Genomic DNA, 17,849 nt, shown 5'->3' on the forward strand with positions numbered 1-17,849 from the left:
CCGACCATTAACCACCCATTTATACTAATCCAACACTAATCCCATATTCCTACCACATCCCCACCTGTCCCTATATTCCCCTACCACCTACCTATACTAGGGGCAATTTATAATGGCCAATTTACCTATCAACCTGCAAGTCTTTGGCATGTGGGAGGAAACCGGAGCACCCGGAGGAAACCCACGCAGACACAGGGAGAACTTGCAAACTCCACACAGGCAGTACCCAGAATTGAACCCGGGTTGCTGGAGCTGTGAGGCTGCGGTGCTAACCACTGCACCACTGTGCTGCTTTACTCTGTATCGAACCCCGTACTGTACCTGTCCTGTGAGTGTTTGATGGGACAGTATAGAGGGAGCTTTACTCTGTGTAATCTATATTGGAGTGGCCTGCAGTTATAATGTGGGGGCAGCCGGTCTACTCCTTCTCTTGCTTCACATCCAGGAAAGATAAAGCGTGTCAGCTGTGATTTTTGGAGATAGTGAAGGAACCTGGTTTGGCTGCTGGGGGCCTGAACATGGTGATCGCAACATACATTAAATCTCAAACTACTTACTTAGGTCAGTTATAGGCCTGGGATTTGCAAAGGCAATGGACAATTAAATGGCAGCTGAAGCAAGATGGCATTTGACGTATTTCCGGTACAGAGTGCTGGCACTGTTCGACTGTTTATCACCTGAATTTCACCGCAAGCCATTGGGCACCTGAAATGGAAATGAACCCATTGTATGGCACTGACTCTCTCCTCCAGCCTCTCTCTCCTGACCAGTCATCGATATCCACCCTCTGTACACTTCAGCCCATCTAAAACACTGCTGCCCATGTCCTACCTCGCACCAGGTCCTGTTCCACTATCACCCCTGTTCTCGCTGATCTACACTGACTTCCAGTCAAGCATCACCTCGATTTTAAAATTCTCATCCTTGATTTCAAATCCCTCCATGACCTCACCCCTCCCTATCTCTGTAATCTCCTCCAGGGCCTCACCCCTCCCTATCTCTGTAATCTCCTCCAGGGCCTCACCCCTCCCTATCTCTGTAATCTCCTCCAGGGCCTCACCCCTCCCTATCTCTGTAATCTCCTCCAGGGCCTCACCCCTCCCTATCTCTGTAATCTCCTCCAGGGCCTCACCCCTCCCTATCTCTGTAATCTCCTCCAGGGCCTCACCCCTCCCTATCTCTGTAATCTCCTCCAGGGCATCACACCTCCCTATCTCTGTAATCTCCTCCAGGGTCTCACCCCTCCCTACCTCTGTAATCTCCTCCAGGGTCTCACCCCTCCCTACCTCTGTGATCTCCTCCAGGGCCTCATCCCTCCCTATCTCTGTAATCCCCTCCATGGCCTCATCCCTCCCTATCTCTGTAATCCCCTCCATGGCCTCACCCCTCCCTATCTCTGTAATCTCCTCCATGACCTCACCCCTCCCTATCTCTGTGATCTCCTCCATGACCTCACCCCTCCCTATCTCTGTGATCCCCGCCATGACCTCACCCCTCCCTATCTCTGTAATCTCCTCCATGACCTCACCCCTCCCTATCTCTGTACTCCCCTCCATGACCTCACCCCTCCCTATCTCTGTAATCTCCTCCAGGGCCTCACACCTCCCTATCTCTGTAATCTCCTCCAGGGCCTCACCCCTCCCTATCTCTGTAATCTCCTCCAGGGCCTAACCCCTCCCTATCTCTGTAATCTCCTCCATGACTTCACCCCTCCCTATCTCTGTAATCTCCTCCATGACCTCACCACTCCCTATCTCTGTAATCTCCTCCATGACCTCACCCCTCCCTATCTCTGTGATCCCCTCCATGACCTCACCCCTCCCTATCTCTGTAATCCCCTCCATGGCCTCACCCCTCCCTATCTCTGTAATCTCCTCCATGGCCTCACCCCTCCCTATCTGATCTCCATGACCTCACCCCTCCCTATCTCTGTAATCCCCTCCATGACCTCACCCCTCCCTATCTCTGTAATCCCCTCCATGACCTCTCCCCTCCCTATCTCTGTAATCTCCTCCATGGCCTCACCCCTACCTATCTCTGTGATCTCCACCATGACCTCACCCCTTCCTATCTCTGTGATCTCCTCCATAGCCTCACCCCTCCCTATCTCTGTAATCTCCTCCAGGGCCTCACCCCTCCCTATCTCTGTAATCTCCTCCAGGGCCTCACCCCTCCCTATCTCTGTAATCTCCTCCAGGGTCTCACCCCTCCCTATCTCTGTGATCTCCTCCAGGGCCTCACCCCTCCCTACCTCTGTAATCTCCTCCAGGGTCTCACCCCTCCATATCTCTGTGATCTCCTCCAGGGCCTCACCCCTCCCTATCTCTGTAATCCCCTCCATGGCCTCATCCCTCCCTATCTCTGTAATCCCCTCCATGGCCTCACCCCTCCCTATCTCTGTAATCTCCTCCATGACCTCACCCCTCCCTATCTCTGTGATCTCCTCCATGACCTCACCCCTCCCTATCTCTGTAATCCCCGCCATGACTTCACCCCTCCCTATCTCTGTAATCTACTCCATGACCTCACCCCTCCCTATCTCTGTAATCCCCTCCATGACCTCACCCCTCCCTATCTCTGTAATCTCCTCCAGGGCCTCACCCCTCCCTATCTCTGTAATCTCCTCCAGGGCCTAACCCCTCCCTATCTCTGTAACCTCCTCCATGACTTCACCCCTCCCTATCTCTGTAATCCCCTCCATGGCCTCACCCCTACCTATCTCTGTGATCTCCACCATGACCTCACCCCTCCCTATCTCTGTGATCTCCTCCATAGCCTCACCCCTCCCTATCTCTGTGATCTCCTCCATGACCTCACCCCTCCCTATCTCTGTAATCCCCTCCATGACCTCTCCCCCCCTATCTCTGTAATCCCCTCCATGGCCTCACCACTCCCTATCTCTGTGATCTCCTCCATGGCCTCACCCCTCCCTATCTCTGTAATCTCCTCCATGGCCTCACCCCTACCTATCTCTGTGATCTCCACCATGACCTCACCCCTCCCTATCTCTGTGATCTCCTCCATAGCCTCACCCCTCCCTATCTCTGTGATCTCCTCCATGACCTCACCCCTCCCTATCTCTGTAATCCCCTCCATGACCTCTCCCCCCCTATCTCTGTAATCCCCTCCATGGCCTCACCACTCCCTATCTCTGTGATCTCCTCCATGGCCTCACCCCTCCCTATCTCTGTAATCTCCTCCATGGCCTCACCCCTACCTATCTCTGTGATCTCCACCATGACCTCACCCCTCCCTATCTCTGTGATCTCCTCCATAGCCTCACCCCTCCCTATCTCTGTAATCTCCTCCATGGCCTCACCCCTCGCTATCTGATCTCCTCCATGACCTCACCCCTCCCTATCTCTGTAATCCCCTCCATGGCCTCACCACTCCCTATCTCTGTGATCTCCTCCATGGCCTCACCCCTCCCTATCTCTGTAATCTCCTCCATGGCCTCACCCCTACCTATCTCTGTGATCTCCACCATGACCTCACCCCTCCCTATCTCTGTGATCTCCTCCATAGCCTCACCCCTCCCTATCTCTGTGATCTCCTCCATGACCTCACCCCTCCCTATCTCTGTAATCCCCTCCATGACCTCTCCCCCCCTATCTCTGTAATCCCCTCCATGGCCTCACCCCTCCCTATCTCTGTAATCTCCTCCATGGCCTCACCCCTACCTATCTCTGTGATCTCCATCATGACCTCACCCCTCCCTATCTCTGTGATCTCCTCCATGACCTCTCCCCCCACTATCTCTGTGATCTCCTCCAGTCTCACAACCCTCTGAGATATCTACACTCATATAATTCTCATTTAAGACACTCCTTAAAACCTACCTCTTTTGGTCACCTGTCATAACGTGTGGCTGATTGTCATATTTTGTTTGATGAGGTTTTACTACATTAGAGGCACTATATAAATGTAGTTGTTGTTGGTGATCTGGGCACAGGCCTCAGGGTTGTCGCTCTGTAACCAGGTGCATGTTGTACACAGCAACTGAACCTGCCTCTACACAATGTGACATCCTTAAATTAATCATCGCTCCCTTCCCTCTCTCTCCCCATCTCCTCTTTCTCACCGCCCCCCCCCGCACCCATCCCCACCTCCCTCCCCCCACAAATCACCTCACTCTTTCCCTCCCTCACGGTTAATTGGACAGAAAGTCGATGGATGCTCTCACGGTCTTTGACGTGATCACATCGAGGGCAGTGACCCTGATCTCTGTGTCTCCGAACTGCATGCTGGTCCGAATCTCGCGCCGCCGTTTCTTGGGGCTCAGGTTGTCCGTGTCCGACAGTTCCAGACTGACCGTGCCACACTTGCGTACCTCCGGGTCGCTAATGTACAGGACGTTGTCGCATCCACTGCAGTAGATGTTGATGATGATCTTCCTCTGGCCTTGTCTGGCTGGCGTGTAACTGCGATGGACAACCTCGCCCAAGGCCACCGACTGATCGACCGACACGAACTTGTCAAATATGTCGGTGCACCACTGGGTGCCCTCCTTGACAAGCAGCTTCTCCCTCGGGTGCTTTCCCTCCACAAACTTGTTGAGGACGCCAACCCCGTAGGTCAAAGGTGAGCGTCTGACCCTGACTATTGTAGGGTCAAGGCCAAAGAGGACAGCCCCTTTGAGGATGGTGAGGCCGACGTCTTGGGGAATGATAACCCGGCAGATGGTGCTGAAAGCTTGCTGGACCGCCTGCTGGAGAATGGGAGACTCGGCAAAACCACCAACTAAAAACAGGAATTTCACCCCCGCAACCTCTGGCCTGTTCATCAAAGTCTCTGAAATGCAGAACAGTAATCTTAGATATATCCAATACCATTGCTCCAGTCTGTCCATCACCTGCCCATCAATGATCAATATATTCCAGGCGAATGGCTAGTGAGAGAGACTCGGGTGAGGACTCAGGTGCTGAAGCTGGAGGTCAGGGTGTGATTGAGCAGATCAATAGCTTCAAAAATGTTGGGTGAACAGAGAGCCAAAGGCTACAACAGTTGGGATTTTGAGAGGGCAGTTGTAAGTGAAATGGGGGAGAGGGTTTTTCCCGGGGGTGGATACAGAAGCAGGAGGTAGCAGTTGGAGGCAGGAAGCAGGAGGTGGGTGGAGAGCAATCTAAGGCAATGATCAGAGATGGCCTTATCTGTAATTGGTACCATGGGGGTAGTGAGACCAGATGAGATGGCATGGTCATGGATGTGGGTTGGGGAGTTTACATAGCGGGTGAGATTAAGGGACGTTAGGAGGGAGATAGACTCAGAGGAGAGAGAACATGATGAGTTGAGCTGGAGGTTGAAATCACTGAAGATGACAAGTGGTTCAGTGTAGCGGCTGAGAGAGGAAAGCAGTGAAGATATCTCGGTGCAGACATTAACATGGTGCTTGGCTGGGAAGTGGAGAACCAAGATTATAAATGAGAGATGGAAAAGGGTGAGAGGCTGAAAAGATGAGAAGGTGTCAGAGGAGTAAAGGTGAAGACCAAGGGGTAATCTGGTGAAAATGTTACACCCACAAACCTCTGGGGAATCTGCTTAAACAAGTGGACACACACACACAGACTCAGCTAGGAAAGGGCGAGCACATGGTAGTATCTGAATTTCAAACTGATAGTGAGTGTTACCCATGTGACTGGGAGTGAGGGACGTGACTCTGTGTAAACACCGATGTGACTGGGAGTGAGGGCGTGGCTCTGTATAAACACTGATGTGACTGGGAGTGAGGGCGTGACTCTGTATAAACACTGATGTGACTGGGAGTGAGGGTGTGACTGTGTAAACACTGATGTAACTGGGAGTGAGGGTGTGACTGTGTAAACACTGATGTGACTGGGAGTGAGTGTGTGACTGTGTAAACACTGATGTGACTGGGAGTGAGGGTGTGACTTTGTAAACACTGATGTAACTGGGAGTGAGGGTGTGACTGTGTAAACACTGATGTGACTGGGAGTGAGTGTGTGACTGTGTAAACACTGATGTGACTGGGAGTGAGGGCGTGACTGTGTAAACACTGATGTGACTGGGAGTGAGGGTGTGACTGTGTAAACACTGATGTGACTGGGAGTGAGGGTGTGACTTTGTAAACACCGATGTGACTGGGAGTGAGTGTGTGACTGTGTAAACACTGATGTGACTGGGAGTGAGGGTGTGACTGTGTAAACACTGATGTGACTGGGAGTGAGGGTGTGACTGTGTAAACATGATGTGACTGGGAGTGAGGGTGTGACTTTGTAAACACCGATGTGACTGGGAGTGAGTGTGTGACTGTGTAAACACTGATGTGACTGGGAGTGAGTGTGTGACTGTGTAAACACTGATGTGACTGGGAGTGAGGGTGTGACTTTGTAAACACCGATGTGACTGGGAGTGAGTGTGTGACTGTGTAAACACTGATGTGACTGGGAGTGAGTGTGTGACTGTGTAAACACTGATGTGACTGGGAGTGAGGGTGTGACTGCGTAAACACCGATGTGACTGGGAGTGAGGGCGTCAGTCTGTGTAAACCCCGAAGTGAGTGGGAGTGAGGTGATGTGAGTGGGAGTGAGGAGAAGTGAGTGGGAGTGAGGGCGTCACTCTGTGTACTCACCGATGTGAAGCACCACCTGTTTGATGGTCGGCTGGAAGAGCTCAGCGATGGCCTCTGGAGTCATTCGCAGCATCCCCTGGGAGGACCACTTCACCACCTTACTGTTGTAGAGTCGAAGAGAGACATGGACCCACAGGTTAGAGGGCACAGCGTTCGACTCTAGCATATATTGCACAAACACGTCAAGGCCCAATATGGGTGGCAGCAGGTTCCTGCAGATTTGTGGGTGCCGGGACTGTGTGGTCCTGAGGATAATTCCAGCTCGAGGCTGTGCCTGGGGCTATGAGGCCTGACAGGAGGTGCCCAGCTCACAGTGCATTCAGGGAAGGCCGTTTCCTGAAATGACAGGCTGCTTCACGCAATGTTGGTGGCTGCCTGAGCACCATGCTGATGTGCGGGGCCCACTGTAAACAGACAGGTGGACAAATGGGCACCGCTCTCCGCCTTTGGACACAAGAAGAAGACAATCGCTCCAAGGTTCTGCAAAGGGAACAATATGTTGGAATTGTCTGAGGAACCGGCAAGCAGTCCGACCAGGACTGGAGAATTTGGGTAAAATACTGCGGATGTTTCAAATCTGAAATAAAAACAGAAAGTGCTGGAAACACTCAGCAGGTCAGGGAGTATCTGTGGAGTGAGAAAGAGAGTTAACATTTCATCAGGATTACGATGATAGGTCACTGACCTGAAACGTTAATGATGTTTCTCACTCCACAGAGACTCTCAGACCTGCTGAGTACTTCCGCCACTTTCTGTTTTCATTACTGGAAATTTATAGCTCTGAGGAAAGGTTAAATAAGCTGGGGTTGTTTTATTTGGAACAGAGAAGGCTGAGGTGTATAAAATTATGAGGGGCCTAGAGGGAGTGGATAGGAAGAATCTATTTTGTTTCGTAGAGAGGTCAATAACCAGGGATCATTGATTTAATGCAGATGGATTAGGAGGGAGTGGAGGAGGGGTTTTTTCACCCAGAGGGTGGTGGGGGGTTTGGAACTCACTGCCTGAATGGGTGGTAAGAGGCAGAAAACCTCACTGTGTTTAAAAAAAACACTTGGAAATGGCCTTGAGGTGCTGTAACCTACAGGACAATGGACCAAGCGCTGCAAGGTGGGATTAGACAGGACACCTCTTTATCAGCCGACACAGACATAATGGGCCAAATGGCCTCCTTTTATGCCGTACATTTTCTATAATTTCTATAATTTTGTTCATGGATGCTATCACCTGCCCCCCCCCACCCCCCCCCGCCCACGTTGTGTCAGCAGTGAGTCCCGGTATTACCTCTCAGACAGATGTTTATAGGGCCGAGACCCACTCCAGACATTACAACAGTGAGTACACTGGCTGTAAACTGCTTTGGGATGTCATGACAGGTGCTATATGAATGCAGGTCTTACTATTGTGCATTGTCCCAATGCTCTTCAAGCCCCATCTACCCCACAGTGCCCCAGTATGTAGTAACGCCCTGGGGTGTCCTCAGAAACAAAACACGACCATGTCAAAAAGGGTTAAATAATGAGTACAGGCTGCGTAGATGAGGCTTGTATTCCCTCGTGTGCAGAAGATTAAAGGGTGATCTAATCGGATTGTTCAAGACGATTAAAGGATTTGATAGAGAGAAACTATTTCCTCTGGTGGGGTCGGGGGGAATGGGGGGGGGGGGGTAAATCAAGGGGCAGAACCTTAAAATTAAAGCCAGGCCATTCAGGGGTGAGTCAGGAAGCTCTTCATTACAAAAAGGGCAGTGGAAATGTGAAACTCTCCCCCCCCAAAGATCTGTGGATGCTGGAGGTCAGTCAGAGATTTCAGGACTGAGATTTTCATGAGGGAAGGTTCTTTTTTATTAGTTCACGGGATGTGGGCATCGCTGGCTCGGCCAGAATTTATTGCTGATCCCTAATTTCCCTTGAACTGAGTGACCGTTTCAGAGGGCAGTTAGGAGTCAACCACATTGCTGTGGGTCTGGAGTCACATGTAGGCCAGACCAGGTAAGGACGGCAGATTTCCTTCCCTGACGGATGTTCGTGAACCAGATGGGTTTTTAAAACAATCGACAATGGTTTCATGGTCATCATTAGACTAGCTTTTTAATTCCACATTTTATTAATTGAATTCAAATTTTACCATCTGCCGTGGTGGGATTTGAACCCATGTTCCCAGAGCATTATCCTGGGCCTCTGGTTACCGGTCCCGTGACATTACCATGACACCAATGCCTCCCTTAAGGGCTATGGAACCAAGGAGGGGTAAATGCAGTTAAGAATCATTATCTGATTGAATGGAGTATCAGGCTCGAGGGGCTGAATGGCCTCCTCCTGTTCCTGTGTAACAGGCTCGAGGGGCTGAATGGCCTCCTCCTGTTCCTGTGTAACGGGCTCAAAGAAATGAACCTATTCAGTGATGTCACAGAATCTATCTTCCCCATCGTGCGACCATGTGTATGACGTGGGCATGTTGGTAACTCGCGAGGGGAACTGTGCCTGACTGAGCCTTCATCCCATGGCTGGTGCTGTTCCATTGGCCACAGGCTACCGTGACCTGTGACCCATGAGTGAATTGACCAGATAGTCGGTCAAGAGACGCAGCACAGAAAGGGGAGAGAGCTCCCTCCCAAGGGATTTCCAATGGAGAGATTCTCTCAGTAAAAGGGGATTTAATGTTTTGAAAAGCTCCTCGCGTCACCAGCTAATGACAATGTGTTAGGAACCAGTTAACTACGTTGTGATATTTGTTACCTGTTCTTTTTCAGTGCTGTCTCCACGCTTTGTCCTTTATGCTTCCTGTAGAAGTCAATGAAGGAGAACGGTAAGGAGATGTTGAGGGGATTGACTCGCTTGGGGGAGGCTGTCCGTTTCCGTGCCTCAAAGGCAATCATCAGATCCACCCAAGCTGCTGGGCGTTTCACCTTAAAGTGCTCAATGTAATCGGCCCCAAAGATCTGACACAGCATCTTCTCAAAGGCCAGGTCCACCCCAACTGCTCCGTAGGGCCCTCCTGCAGGAGAAGGGACAATGTGGTTTGAGTAAGTTTCAGATCCTGAGGCGAATGGAGGTAAGATGTCAGTCGAGTGCAGCTCTCTCCCCTCTGAGTCAGAAGGTCAAGGCTTGAAGTCCCAGTCTAGAGATTTGAGCTCATAATCTCGGCTGACATGTCAATGCTGCAAGAGGTGCCGTCTTGCCGATGAGATTTTAAACCAAGCCCCTCAAAAAGCAGAGGTGGGGATCCCCCCGCCCCCAAGCCACCACCCCTCCCCGTTCTCCTCTGTATGGGTGTAGAAGATGTTTACTGGAATGGTACCAGGGATTGAGGGACTTCACCCAGGCGGGGAGACTGGAGAAGCTGGGATTGTTCTCCTTAGAGCGGAGAAGTTGAGGAGATTTAATAGAAGTGTTCAAAATCATGTAGGGTTTTGAGAGAGTGAATAGGTAGATACTGTTTTCAGCGGATACAGATTTAGTACAATTGCCAAAGGAAGTCAGGCTGCAGCTATACAAAGACCTGGTTTGACCATACCTGGAGTTACTGTGAGTCATTCTGGGCACCACACCTGAGGAAGGATATATTGGTCTTGGAGAGAGTGCAGTGTAGATTTATCAGAAGGGCACCTGGATTCCAAAGGTTAAATTATAAACAGAGATTACACAGACTATGGAATTTGGAAGGTTGAGGACTGATTGATCAAAGTTTTCAACATATTAAAGGGAACTGATAGGGTAGATAGAGAGAAACTATTTCACCCAGTTGGGGAGTCTAGGGCTAGGGGGTGGAGTCTAAAAATTAGAGCCAGACCTTTCAGGAGTGAAATTAGGAAACACTTGGTAGATGTTTGGAACTCTCTTCCTCAAAGAGCAATTGATGCTAGATCAATTGATAATTTTAAATCGGAGATTGACAGATTTTTGTTGACCGAAGGTGTTAAGTGATGAGACAAAGGTGGGAATATGCAGTTCCGTCACAGATCAGATAAGGTTTCATTGAATGGCGGCGGAACAGGTTCGAGGGGCTGAATGGCTTCCTCTTGCTCCTATGTTCCTATAGAAGCCAGAGGGGAGATGAGGTAAATATTCTTTACATGGTGAGTTGTTATGATCTGAAATGTATCTATCCTTGGCCCCCATCCACATGCTAAAGACCAAAGCTATTGTCTTCACTACCCGCTACAAACTCTGTTCCCTTGCCACTGACTCCATCTTTCTCCCTGGTCTAAGGCTGGCCCTGACTGTTCGCAGTCCTGAGATGAGCTTCCTACAAAATATCCATGTCATCACGAAGACTGCCTATTTCCACCTCCGTAACACCTTCTACCCTCCGTAAACTTGAGGTCATCTAAAACTCTGCTGCCTGTGACCTAACTCGCACCAAGTCTCGTTCCCCCATCACCCCTGTGCTCGCTCACCTACATTGGCTCCCAGTTAAGCGTTGTAAAAAAATTTCCAATCCCTCCATGACCGCGCCCCTCCCAATCTCTGTAATCTCCTCCAGCCCCACAACCCTTCGAGTTATCTGTGCTCCTCTAATTCTGGCCTCTTGTGCATCCCGGATTTTAATCGCTCTGTGCCTTCAGTTGCCTCGGCCCCAAGCACTGGAATACCCTCCCTCCACCTCTCCGCCCTTCACCTTGCTTTCCTCTTTTAAGACACTCCTTAAAATCTACATCTTTGACAAAGTTTTGGTCATCAGCCCTATTATCTCCTATGTGGCTCAGTGTCATACTTTGTTTCATAAAGCTCCTGTGAAATGCCTTGGCGCTATATAAATACAATTTGTTGCTGCTGTTGGTGAATCTACTTGCACCACCCTTTCAAACAATACATTTCAGATTAATTATCATATACTTTTGTCTATAATGAGGAAAATGATTTCACTTCCAGGAGCATTTCGTACTGTTAACTGGATAGATCCCTGGGGGACACCAGAGGTAACGGTGTGGGAGCAGGAAGAGATGCCATTGCAGGTGATTCTCTGGCTCCGGTTATATTGATAAGAATGGAACCAGGTGAGAGCAGTCCCAGCCAGCTGGACGACAGTGGAGAGGTGTTGGAGGAGGATGGTGTGGTCAACAATGTCAAAGGCTGCAGACAGGTCAAGGAGTACGAGGAGGGAAAGTTTACCTGTGTCACAATCACATAGGATGTCACTTGTGACTCTGATAAAAGCTGTTATGGTACTGTTCTGCGGCGGCAGAAACCTGATTGGATTCAATAGCAACATTGAAAAAAATTGGATAAATGCTTGAAAAGGAGAAATTTGCAGGGGTACCACAGAATCACAGAAAGTTACAACGTGGAAAAAGGCCATTCTGCCCACCGTGCATATGCTGTCTCTTTGAAACAGCAGTCATGCTTAGTCCCACTCGCCTGCTTTTTGTCTGTAACTCTAAGTTTCTCATCCTCAAATACCTGTACAAATCCCTTTGAAAAATTACAGATGGAATCAGCTTCCAGCACTTTTACTAGTCAAGCGTTCTAAGTTTCTTGTTGCCAAGTTTTGTATCATCTGCAAACTTTATATTGCTGCTGTCTAAACCCGAGCTAAGGTCATTTATAAAAATATAAAAGTGTAATGGACCCAAACCTGACCCTTGGGAACACCACTGCAAACCACCTCCTAGTCTGAGAAACATCCGTCCACCACCATCCTCTGCTTCCTATCACTGAGCCAATTCCCTATCCATACCACCACTTTCCCCTTAATTCCATCGGCTTCCATCTTCTTATACGCCTCCTGTATGGTTGTGGGGAAGGGCAGTGGGGATAGCTCTTTGAGTTGGTAATTGTTCTCCTCTGTGCTGTTCCTTCCTATCAGTCTCTCAGCTCAGGGTTTCAGTGCTTCCATCGTATAATCAAACAGCCACTGGATGGTGCCAAAGCACACGGGTCATACCCTGCCAGGGAGGTCGGCTCAGCGTTGCTTCCTCAGACAAAACACCCTGCAAGCTTTTCGTCTGGGTTTTTCAAACGCATGAAACTCAAACAGTCCCTCTGCTGCAATGTCGTTCACACCCACTCAGGAAGGGTAGGGCATGTGATACTGGACGAGCAACACAGAGGTCAAGAGTTCAAATCCCACCATGGCAATTCATAGCGTCATGCAGCACAGAAGTAGAGACCATTTGGCCCATCGTGTCTCCGCTGGCTCTTTCAAACAGCTATCACCCCTCTGGTCTTTGCCAGTCATGAAGGTGAATTCAGTACATCTGGTGATTTGAGGACTGGTGCCGGAATGAGTGATTTCGGAAAATGCCAGCTTGTGGTAAAAACTCAACCCTTCTGAAACATCCCTACCTGGTCTGGCCGACATGTGATTCCAGATCCATCCTGTGTATGTGCTCAGGGTAACGAGGATGGGCAATAAATTGTCCAAGTACTGAGATTAAATGAAGGAGCACAAACTTAGGGCCTGTTCTATCAGACTGGATGTGGAGGAACCTTCAACACTGCATTGCTAAACAAAAAATGGACCATCCAATGAACAGGTTGAGTGTCCATCTAAGAATCTTCCAAACTGTGTCAGGCACAACCAGTGGGTAGCACTCTCCCCTCTCAGTCAGAAGGGTGTGGGTTTGAATTCCACTCCAGAGACTTGAGCTCATAATCCAGGCTGACATTCAGTGCAGTATTGAGGGAGTGCTGCACTGTCACAGCTACAGTCATTCAGATGAGACTTTAAACCATCTCCCCTTGACATTCAACGGCATTACGATCACTATCAACATCCTAGGGGTTACCATTGACCAGAAACTGAACTGGACCAGCCATATAAATACCGTGGCTACAAGAGCAGGTCAGAGGCTAGGAATCCTGAGGCGAGTAACTCACCTCCTGACTCCCCAAAGCCTGTCCACCATCTACAAGGCACAAGTCAGGAGTGTGATGGAATACTCTCCACTTGCCTGGATGGGTGCAGCTCTAACAACACTCAAGAAGCTCGACACCATCCAGGACAAAGCAGCCCGCTTGATTGGCACCCCATCTACAAACATTCACTCCCTCCACCACTGACGCACAGTGGCAGCAGTGTGTACCATCTACAAGATGCACTGCAGCAATGCACCAAGGCTCCTTAGACAGCACCTTCCAAACCCGCGACCTCTACCAACTAGAAGGACAAGGGCAGCAAATGCATGGGAACACCACCACCTGCAAGTTCCCCTTCAAGTCACACACCATCCTGACTTGGAACTATATCACCGTTCCTTCACTGTCGCTGGGTCAAAATCCTGGAACTCCCTTCCTAACAGCACTGTGGGTGTACCTACAGTGGTTCAAGAAGGCAGCACACCACTACGGTTCAAGGGCAATAAATGCTGGCCTAGCCAGCAATGCCCACATCCGTTGAATGAATAAAAAGCACCGAGGCCCCATCTACCCTCTCCGGTGGATGTTAAAAGTTCCCGTGTTACTATTTGAAGAAGAGTAGGAGAGTTCTCCCCGGTGTCCTGGGCCAATATTCATCCCTCAACCAGCATCATTGAAAAAGATTATTATCGCATTGCTGTTTGTGGGATCTTGCTATGCACAAATATGGCTGCCCGTCTTTCTATCTCTCTCTGTATCCTATTCCCCTTGCCCCAATGCTCTTAATTGCTGCAGTGACTACACTTTGTGAAAGGCGATATAGAAATGCAAGTTCTTCCTATCTATCTATTACTTCAGGGTCAAATTCATTTCTCAATGAAAAGGTGTTTCAGATGAGCAGGATGTAGGGAGTAGGATGTTGAGCCACTTGCTGCCCTGTGGATGATCTCCCTGGGTCTTGATTGCCCTGGTTACAGGACTAGCTTCAGGGGCTGCACCTGATGCTTTGTAGAGTTCCTTCAGTGTCCCCTCAGGCTGCTCGATCTGGTGGACTGTGAGATCGACAGTCCCACCACCACAGTCTGCCACGATGTACCGGTCACCTGGAGAGGGAGTGGAGAGAGAGAGAGCATTAAGGTGACACCTACTACCATACATCAGCCTGCAATCTGTGAAACAGGGAGGGGCTAGCAGAGTACAGAGAAAAAGAGAGAGAAATGAGAGACAGGCAGAGGGTAAAGGGGTACAGGGAGAAAGAGAGGCAACAAGTAAAACAGAGGCTGCAGGAAGAGGGTAAACTGGATTTCAGCTCAGCACTGAGTGCCCTGTCACCCCATTAACCCTGTGACCCTCTCCCTCTCTCTGTAGGAGAGGTGTCCCCTGAGTCTGCAGGTGGTGAGGGTCCGACAGCAGGTCTCTTGCGACCGCCACAGATCAGACCCTAACGGTCAGGGTCCTCCAGTGACATGGGGAATGGGAGTGTCAGAGAGAAGAGCTTGGCAGGTTCAGCAGAAGATAGGGAGGAGCAGCAAGGAATGTTGGTCAGTACCTGTCTCCATCTCGGCCCACAAATCTCCAACTCCGCTCTCCATCAGGAAGGTTCGACTCTGCCTCGATCGCCGCAGCTGCTCCCGTGCTGGAAAATTAGGGAATAAATCAATCAAACAGCCACTATTGAGAGACATAAAAACACCAGGAATTGGGAAAACCAGCAGCTCAGTACAGGACAGGGAGTTCTTACAAATCAGAGGGGTGTTGTACAACTCCCTCTACACTGTCCCATCAAACACTCCCAGGACAGGTACAGTATGGGGTTAGATACAGAGTAAATCTCCCTCTACACTGTCCCATCAAACACTCCCAGGACAGGTACAGTATGGGGTTAGATACAGAGTAAAGCTCCCTCTACACTGTCCCATCAAACACTCCCAGGACAGGTACAGTATGGGGTTAGATACAGAGTAAAGCTCCCTCTACACTGTCCCATCAAACACTCCCAGGACAGGTGCAGTATGGGGTTAGATACAGAGTAAAGCTCCCTCTACACTGTCCCATCAAACACTCCCAGGACAGGTACAGTACGGGGGTTAGATACAGAGTAAAGCTCCCTCTACACTGATAAGAAAAAAAAAAAACGGGGGTTAGATACAGAGTAAAGCTCCCTCGACACTGTCCCCCATCAAACAGTCCCAGGACAGGTACAGTACGGGGGTTAGATACAGAGTAAAGCTCCCTCTACACTGTCCCCCATCAAACACTCCCAGGACAGGTACAGTACGGGGATTGGCTGGTCAATTTGGAGCACTTCCTGCCAGCAATCAGGGGGAGCAGCTGCACCTGTGTTGCAGCAACTGGGGAGAGGAGAGTGGAGACTGGAAACTGCAGCAACTGGAGAGAGAGACTGGAGAAAGGTGAATACAGAGTGGAGGGAAACCATCAAGGAAGGCTGCAATTTTTCTGGAGAGGTGGGTGTCAGGGCACCTGAAAGACTATTAAGTTTAAACTGTTTTAGGGAGGGAGAAGAGGCCTGAAGACTCAGGGGTGGGGCAGCCAAATCCAGTAGGGGCCCCTGTGTTTGTATTGGTGTTTGCACACAGGGAGCTCCCTCCCCACCCCAACTGCCTGCTCGGGACAGCTGGAGTTGCCCGGGTGAAGACTGTCTTGTCTTGTTAAAATCAGAAGAGGAGAGTACCGGGCGGCTCCAGCCGTCCCGGGCGAAGAAGCCTCCCCCAACTGGAAGACAACAAACAAGTTTGGACTAATTGTGATAAAGGTGCTCCAACTGGCAGTTGGAACAAACATCCTTTTCAGCCTTTCTCTCCCTTCCTCCACTCAGTCGCCTCAATCACCTATCCTCCCCTTTTCCTTTACCATCCTACACCATCCTCCTCTACTCCCACTCCACCTTGTTTAAAGTTTGCTTTTTTTTAAAAATTGTGTAAATTTGTTTTGTTTCTTGGGGGTGGACGTAGCTCTTAGACCCCATGGCAAGCCCCTCTTCGCCGGTGGCGGGGCCTTCCCGTTCATATGCTGCTGCGGCTGCTGCAGCTGCACCTGTTGCCCCGTCACCGTTTGCTTTATTAACATCGAAGCATGGGGTCAAGAGCTACGTCCACCCGAACATGACTATAGAGGCATGCGTGAAAGCAATGGCCGAGGTTGTCGGCCCTTCGGCCATTGTTGCAGCCTCTAAAATGTATGGGAAGGCAGTGTTGTTCCTGAGGACTGAGCGGGCGGTGTCCCTGGCTCTGAGCAAGGGGCTCACCGTGGGCGGGACCTTTCTGCCAGTGGACCCCCTGGAGGCCACTGCGCAAAGGCTCATTTTATCCAATGTCCCACCCTTCATCCCTGGTGAGCTCCTCCTTCCCCACCTGCACCATCTGGGGGAGGTAAAGACGGGGCTCACCCCAGTCCCGCTCGGTCTTCGGGAGAACAGCCTCCGACACGTGTACTCCTTCCGCCGCCAGTTATTCATGCAGCTGGCGCGGGAGGAGGTGACAGAGGGCCACTTCAATGTAGAATTCCAGGGGACGGCCTACCGCGTCTTCTGGACCTTGGACGGGGTGCGGTGCCATGTCTGTAAGGGGGTGGGGCATGTTCGTAAGAACTGCCCCAACCTCCCGGCTGCCAACTCCAACTCAGCGGCCCAGGGTGGCGACGCTGCACCTCCTCCCACCCCCACTACACCACCACCAGATACCATTCAGTCGGTACCGGAGGCTGTGGTTTTCACGGCCTCCGGCAGGGAGGGGGGTGACCGTCCAAGTGGAAGGAAGGCGCGGAGGAGAAATAAACATCGAGAGGCGCGTCCCCTGGACACCGTGACACTACCCGAGCCTGAGCTCAGCCCAAGGCCCGATCTCGGGAAGTCAACTTGCCCCAGGGCTGGGCTCAGGCCCAGGGTGAATAAAAAAAAGGAGAGTGTGGAGGTGGAGGCCTCTGATGATATGGAGGTCTCTGAGCCTCCGCACACAACTGGGAAAAAGAGGAGAAGGCACCCCTCCACAGAGGTAACAAGGGGCCCTGAGGCGCAGGGCCCATCTGTTGGAGGGGAACTGTCTCCTGTTTCGGGTCCCCAGGTTTCCCCTACCGCCACCACCAAGGCTGCAAAGTCCGGGCAGGTGCTCCCTATTCCTCAGGATGGAGGGGAGGGGATGGCCCCGGTACATGAGGCCCCTCCTGACGGAGTAAGTGGGGCCCTGCTTGTGGTGGGGGAGCCTGGGGAAGCCGGCCATTCTGCCACTGCTACTGGGTCGGGTGTCCTGAATGAAGGGGAGGGCGAGGCCCCAGAGGGTCGGGCGTCCCAGCCGGAGTCCACCACCAACCAGGAGACACCCGACCCAGTTATAACTGAGAATGCTGCCCCATCTGCTGGGCCTGTGGGTGCTGGCGGAGCGGGAGATAGCCTCCTCCCTCCGCCTCCAGTCTCGGCTCCGGCTGGTTTCCCGGAGTCGGGAACTTCT

General features: G+C 51.0%; 1 protein-coding gene across 4 annotated transcripts in view; it reads right to left on the minus strand.

Moving 5' to 3' along the window:
* Positions 1–4,131: 4,131 nt before the first annotated feature.
* The window catches only part of hspa12b (heat shock protein 12B), a 131,957-nt gene continuing 118,239 nt past the window's right edge, over positions 4,132–17,849 (minus strand). For all 4 annotated transcript variants that reach the window (XM_068038619.1, XM_068038533.1, XM_068038359.1 and 1 more), the window contains 5 exons: positions 14,936–15,022; positions 14,385–14,489; positions 9,325–9,583; positions 6,590–6,690; positions 4,132–4,791 (listed from right to left, as the gene is read on the minus strand). In XM_068038619.1, coding sequence (XP_067894720.1) covers positions 4,151–4,791; positions 6,590–6,690; positions 9,325–9,583; positions 14,385–14,489; positions 14,936–15,022 — 1,193 coding nt within the window. In that variant the 3' untranslated portion in view covers positions 4,132–4,150. The remainder of the gene's footprint in view (positions 4,792–6,589; positions 6,691–9,324; positions 9,584–14,384; positions 14,490–14,935; positions 15,023–17,849) is intronic.

The sequence above is a fragment of the Heterodontus francisci genome, chromosome 1 (genome assembly GCF_036365525.1).
Source record: "Heterodontus francisci isolate sHetFra1 chromosome 1, sHetFra1.hap1, whole genome shotgun sequence".
Classification (NCBI taxonomy): domain Eukaryota; kingdom Metazoa; phylum Chordata; class Chondrichthyes; order Heterodontiformes; family Heterodontidae; genus Heterodontus; species Heterodontus francisci.